General features: G+C 49.1%; 1 protein-coding gene across 1 annotated transcript; it reads right to left on the bottom strand.

Annotated features, from left to right (window-relative positions):
• Window positions 1-543: 543 nt before the first annotated feature.
• Window positions 544-5,995, bottom strand: LOC106573446 (leucine-rich repeat-containing protein 4-like). Its single transcript, XM_014148497.3, has 2 exons — window positions 4,616-5,995; window positions 544-4,387 (listed from the first exon to the last, which is right to left on the bottom strand). The coding sequence occupies exon 2, from the start codon at window positions 4,261-4,263 to the stop codon at window positions 2,182-2,184; it is 2,082 nt and encodes a 693-aa protein (XP_014003972.1). The 5' UTR covers window positions 4,264-4,387; window positions 4,616-5,995; the 3' UTR covers window positions 544-2,181.
• Window positions 5,996-6,816: the final 821 nt, after the last annotated feature.

The raw sequence follows: 6,816 nt of genomic DNA, 5'->3' as shown, positions 1-6,816 counted from the left end.
AGTAAATAACTGGGGCTGAGCTCCCTGCCATCCAGGGTCTCTATACCAGGTGGTGTCAGAGGAAGGCCTTAAAAATTGTCAAAGATTCCTGCCACCCAAGTCATAGACTGTTCTTTCTGCTACTGTACAGCAAGCGTTACAGATTCCCCAAGTCTGGAACCAACAGGACCCTGAACATTTTCTACCAAACCATAAATAGTTTGTTAAATAGTTAACTAAATAGCTACCCAGACTATCTGCATTGACCCTTTTTGGACTAACAATTTTGCTACTATTACTATCTATCCTGTTGCCTAGTCACTTTATCCCTACCTATATGTACATATCTAACTCAATTACCTCGCACCCCTGCACATTGACTTGGTACTTACCCTGTGTATATAGCCAAGTTAGCATTACTCATTGTGTATTTATTCCTCATATTACTAGTTTTCTGTTATTTCTATATATTTTTTTCTCTGCATTGTTGGGAAGGATCTGTAAGTAGGCGGAAGTAGGCATATCACTACACCTGTTGTTTACAAATCATGTGACAAATACAAATTGATTTAATTTGATTTAATTTGATTTAGAGCATAGAAATAGCATGGGCCTCTTCTTCAAGATTCCAAAACAATCCTGACCCCTGCTCCCTTGGTACTGGTGTACAGTACATCTGAAATGATTGGATAGGTGCAAGCGATACTCCAAAGAAATCCACATGTTTATCAGAAGGCAAAGTGAAGCATTTGCCATATTGCTATATCTGGACCTTTCAGATCTACGGGGTAGAGCTCCATTTGGAATTCAGAATGCGTTCTGTTCAGTGTCTGTGGACTGACATGCTAACAGGCTTACTAGCTAATATCGCCACACTGTGAGCAAGAGGAAAGGAATGGCACGGCAATGTGTCCGAGTAGAGAAATACAAACCAAAGGTTTTATTTATTTTTGCCTCCTTATAGCCTCCCCATAATGCTCGAAATAATACCTAAAATAAGGAAAATAAAAAACGATTTCACTGTTTCAATTACGTCCACAGAGAAACAAGCCCAATGTCCAGACATTCATTTCATTTCAACCCCACTCCTTTTTTTCTTTCAAAAGCAGATCGGTCAGCAAACCTCAGTCCTTCTGCACCACATGTCGGTATCTGTGAGGGATTACCAATAGAAGAGCTCTTACAGAGAGCAGGCAAATAACTGCTTTAATGCATCACTACATTAACCCAAAACACTACAAATGTTATTAAGAAGCATCTCGCAACCCAAGGAAAGGAAAAAAATATATAAAACATAATGCATTATGCAACTGAAATCTGCATGAAGTAATCACACCAAATCACTGTTCATAATAGCCTGTCCTTCATTGTAGCCAAGGGGACCTGGGATAAATCAAATGCAATCATACTAAATGGGTTTAGATTCAGTAACATAAAAAAGAGATGCTTTTAGAAAGACGTGTAGCTTAGCTCCGATAAACAAAGGGTTAAACCTTAGCTGCAGAAATCCACTGCAGTCTGAAAACATTTGGCTGATAGTGACTGAACAGCAAAATCTACGCTCTTCTCTCCACAGCTCTCCCTCGACAAATGACTCTGTGTCTAGATTTTGCTTGGTTGTGGCTGTTGGTTTTCTTAATCTTCCAGTCTTTTATTGCAACGTTTGGCACAGTACGAATTGGTGCTTTAACAAGCTTAACCTGTGGAGACTGATCTGATGTTAGGGCTTGTTGTTCTATAAACTGGTGTGGGTATAAAGGGGTTTTACTGCATTCTAAATGGTCAAAATAACAAACAGAACAGTCTTCCTCAAGACAGTTCCCTCAATCAATCATTATATTGGACTATCCCCACAGCATCTCAACATCTCTCATTTTTAAATAGAAGTTACGAGTTATTAGAAAATAGTTTCAATTGTACTTTATTTTTTTAAATATAATCTTCCACCACTGTCCTCATAGTATATTTATTTTATATTTTTTATATTTCTATATTTATGTATAAGCATGTACAAGAGAGAAAAAACTGTCTCTATTTTGCACTCTGTACAAAATAAAGTTACTGTCTTCTTTGTGCATTCTATTGCATGGACTGGTGAGCAGAGAGAAGAGGAGGAGAGGAGGGTGTAAAGTCAGATCCATATAGAAATCCACTGAGTTAGATCCACACAGCTTGATCCACAGTAAGGCCAGCATGAGTCCCTTAGATCTGGGTCTCCTGGACCTTCTCCTTGGTGTGAGTGGTCTTAATGACATAGGGCTCTGCGATGGTGCTGATGAGGCTGTGGTGCTGCTGATAATACTGGCGGCTGGAGGAGCGATGCAGGGAGTTTCCCAGGTTGTTATGGGTCCAGTGAGCCCCATAGGCAGCTCTTTCTCTGTCCCTGTCCCTGTCCCTGTTTCTGTGTCTGTCCCTGTCCCTGTCTCTGTGGGAGGACGATGAGGACGACGAGATGTATTCCTCATTGAAGACGGTGCTGTTGTGTTCCAGTAACATGGGCAGAGCCAGCCCAGTCTCCTCAGACCCGCTAGAACCTGATCTGGCCGATGGAACCTGGGGAAGTTCCTCGTCCATCTGGATGATCTCGATGGTCCGCGCCGCCGCCACCGTGCTCCGCTGCTGGTGCCGCTTACGCAGCTTGTAGAAGGCAATCAACATGGCAGCGGCCAGGAGCGTCACCGCAACGAAGCAGCCAATGATGATCTTGGTTGTCTTCATGACCTCGTCCAGGCTGGGGGGAGGGTGGATGGGGCCACGGGCCGTGGGGAGAGATATCTGGCGGGGGGTCTGGGTGTTCTGGAGCAACACAGTGGGTGTGGAGATGAAGACAGGCTGGAACACAGAGGGCGAGGCTGGGATGGTGGGTTTGGGTTTGGGGATCTCCTCTACGGTGGGCTCCAGCACCTCCACAGTCAGTGTAGTGAAATAGGACAGGTTGGAGGTGTTGAGTTCGGCATTGCTGACATTCAGGTAGGCCGAGGCGTTGGAGTTACCCGCCATGTTAGTCACCATGCAGGTGTAGATGCCCGTATCCGATGGCAGAACGTTGGAGAAGTTGAGCGTTCCGTCGTTGAGGACGGAAATCCGAGGGTGAGCCGAGCTGTGAGTCAGAACGGTCCCATTAGGAAGCAGCCATCGGACCGATGACATGGAGGCTGTACGACACTTGAGTTCAGCCACTCTCTCTGCAGAAATGTTGAGGTCCCTGGGAGCATCCAGGATGAAGGGAGCAGAGCACTGGAATGTGGTCTGGTCCACCTCCACCAGGTATCGTCCTCTCATGTGGGCAGGGGAGTGGCAGCGGCCGCAGCAGGTGGAGTTAGTGGGGATGTACTCCCTGAGCCACCAGGATAGCCAGACCACATCACAGTCACACCTCCAGGGGTTGTGGTGGAGATGAAGTTCCACCAGATACTGCAACGGGGCAAAGAGGTCGTGGGGGAGAGACGACAGGTTATTATGGGCTAGATTCAGCTCCACCAGTGCCGTAATGTCATCGAAAGCGTTCCTCTCAATCACGGTGATCCCAGAGTTCATAATCCAGAGTTTCTGTAGGGAGCAAAGGCCGCGGAACGAGCCAGGCTTCATCTCAGGGAAAGTGTTCTCAGACATCTCCAGCTCCTCCAGGCCTGTCAGGGGCGACAGGACAGGCATCTCCATGAGGTTACACATCCCCAGGTTCAGGTACTTGAGGTTCTGCAGGCCCTCAAAGGCCCCGTCAGAGATGTAATCCAGCCTCCTGAGCTCGCCCAGGTCCAGCCTCATCAGAGAGGGCACCCTGTTGAAAGCGTAGGACGGGATGCTCTCAATGGGGTTGTTCCTCAGCCACAGCTCCCTCAGCTTGGACAGGTACTCAAAGGCCCCGCTGGGGATCCCCGTCAGTCTGTTGTCAAACAGCTCCAGGGTGTTGAGGCTGGTCAGGCCATTGAAGGCCCCCACCTCAATCTGCCTGATGGCGTTCCTGCCCAGCTGCAGCACCTCCAGATGGTGTAGGTGTCTGAAGGTGTCAGCTTGGATGGTCTCGATGCTGTTCTCCATCAGGTTGAGGTACCTGGTGTTGGTGGGGATCCCGGGGGGCACCCTGACCAGGCCACGGCGCGTACACACCACCTTAGCGAGCTGGTTGGTGCAGGAGCACACTGCCGGACAGTTCTGGGGTTTAGAGGGAGCACCCAGGCCGGCAGGCTGGTACACACTGAGAGCTGGCACCATGGTGAGGGCTAGCAGGGTGAGCAGGGCTGCGTTCCAGGTGGGCTGCAGAGAAACCTGGCCCACAGGACTCATGGTTCGGAGGACTCATTATTCAGCATGGTGGGGGGAGACAGACGCTAGAGGAGGACACACCACCCTCCTACCCTGGCTGGAATAAGGACAGGGCTCGCCACGCCATCGACGGTACTTGGAGATGCTACGCAGAGACAGACAGGGAGAAAAAGTGAGAAAGAGAAAGAGAGAGGGAGAGAAGTAAAGAGAAAGAGAGGGAGAGTAATAGAGGGGAGGAAGAGAGAGAGTGAAAGAAGGAGAGAGGGGGAAAAGAGGGAGAAAGAGAGATTAATGTGAAGGCAGAGCAGCAGCAGAAGCAGAATGCTTTGCAGTGATAAAAACAAACGGTTGAAAACCAGGATCAATCACCTACCTCATTAGTTCTGAAATGGCCTGTTTCTTCTTCCTTTTCGAATACTATGAAAACCAATCATAAACCACCGCCGTGTAGTTCACTTCAATGGAAAATCAGAAAAGTGAAAAATATATTTAATTTCAGTTCTTCTCCTTCCTCTGGAATGTGGTGGTAATGTCCCTGTGTTAACCAATGGAACAAGATGTCTCCTGTTAGCCAGTGGTGAGAGTGGAGCAGAGCGGAGTGGAGCAGCGTGTAGAGACTACAGGCTTGGTGGGAAAGGACAGGCCGTGTGGGTTAAGCTAAGCAGGTGCCTGGCGTCCCCCAACCCCCCTCTCCCCCTCTCCCTGCCTGCAGCCGCAGACACACGGCCCCCTCTGTTGACGAATCAAACTGCTCCATCACGCAGTATAAGCCAGACACACTGAGCAGAAGGAAAAAAATTACAGAATAAAATTATAAAGAATCCCCCGTTTTGGCAGGTCCTCGTGCATGTGAGCAAGTTCATGTGTTTCTGTGTGTGTGTGTGTGTGTGTCAGCAGAGAGCCCTCCGTCTCTGTGACTTTGCCGACGGCTAGCTGGTGCCTGATTAGCCCCGCTCTGATGGATGGAGAAAGAGAGAGAGGGAAAAGCTAAAGGACTCCCGATGCAGTCACCCCTCTATTCTCTCTTTTTCTCTCTTCTCTTCTGGTCCTCTCCCTGCGTTGGTTTGCCTGGCTGTGTCTATAGCAGCTGCAGCCTGCCGCGTGCAGCATAGTTAGCAATAATCCAGCGATTCCTCCTGAGGGGGTGGGGGGGTGGAGAGATGGTGGTGCTGGTTAGAGAGGAGGGAGGAGGGGAGCGCAGTGCTGCCGGAGCTACGCTTTAGAGAGAGAGAGAGGAGTAGATTCCTGTTGTGTGGATGCGATGGTGGCTGTGAAGGGTATATATCTGTAGCTGGTATCCGTAAAATGAGCCAGGAATGGGGGACTCCTGGCCTGGTGCCCTCTCCCCTGAGGTGTGTGTCTCCTGCCGTATCCCTCTGTCTGTCCTGGTTGTCTACAAGTTGATCCCCAGGGCTGAGCTCAGGACTGAGGGCTGTAGGTATGAGGTGAGGTAGCAAGTTGTGGCAATTAGCTCTCTGTGTGGCTGAGAAGCTCCCGACTGGCTGCTGGACTACTGCAGTAACCACGGTGGAGGAGAGAGATAGGAAGAGAGAGAGGGGGAAAGCAAAAGGGAGAGTGAGAGAGCGGAAGAGAGAGAGGAGGCACACAAGCAGGCAAACAGGCATGACACCGTCGCAGCATCAGCAGCATTCCAATCCCCATCTCCTCTTCTCTTCTTGTTATTTATTCTACAGCCTCTCTTTTTTCCCTGTGTGTGTGTCTTGAGAGGAGCTAAGACTGTCTCTGCCCCCTCCCTTTGTCCTTCAGTGGGAACGTGAATGTAATGCTGACGCACTCCTCTCCGTCTCAGCCGCGGCTCAAACAGCCACACACACACACACACGTGCGCACGCGCACGCGCACACACACACACACACACACACACACACACACACACACACACACACACACACACACACACACACACACACACACACACACACACACACACACACACACACACACACACACACACAGCCAGCCAGCCAGCCAGCCAGCAAGGCTCAGAGTAGTTCATTGGTTTGATGCAGTGTTCCTTTGTATTAACAAATTCACCCCCACTCCCTTCTCTCTCTCTCTCCATCTCCCTCTGGTTTTAGTATCTCTGTTAACTCTAAACCCTCAGAGTATTTATATGTGTTTCTTCCCCCTCCCTTCTCCTTCCCAGAGCACAGAGCACAGTACACCAGTGCTGCTGTACAAATACATTGTATTGTGTGTACCAGGCAGTTTTTCCCTTGTAATTCATTATGCCACTAAGTATTAACCACATGCATGATGACCACAAGACCGAACAATATGATATTGTTAGTGAGGTGCTGTGTTTGTGAGTTTTTGTGTGAATGTTTGTGTGTTTGTGTGTGTGTGTGTGTGTGTGTGTGTGTGTGTGTGTGTGTGTGTGTGTGTGTGTGTGTGTGTGTGTGTGTGTGTGTGTGTGTGTGTGTGTGTGTGTGTGTGTGTGTGGTGTGTGTGTGTGCGCGCGGGCGGTGGGGGGATCTCTGACATCATTGAGGCTAGAGTTGACTGCTTCTCTCTCTGCTGGATAAGCTTCTCTCTCCTCCTTTCCTTCTCTCA

Source organism: Salmo salar, chromosome 16 (genome assembly GCF_965601325.2).
Source record: "Salmo salar chromosome 16, fSalSal1, whole genome shotgun sequence".
Classification (NCBI taxonomy): Eukaryota; Metazoa; Chordata; class Actinopteri; order Salmoniformes; family Salmonidae; genus Salmo; species Salmo salar.
This window is presented reverse-complemented; position numbering and strand designations above follow the sequence as displayed.

Excerpts from the sequence above, each read along its gene's own strand:
- LOC106573446 (XM_014148497.3), bottom strand. The coding sequence starts at position 4,263 with ATGAGTCCTGTGGGCCAGGTTTCTCTGCAGCCCACCTGGAACGCAGCC.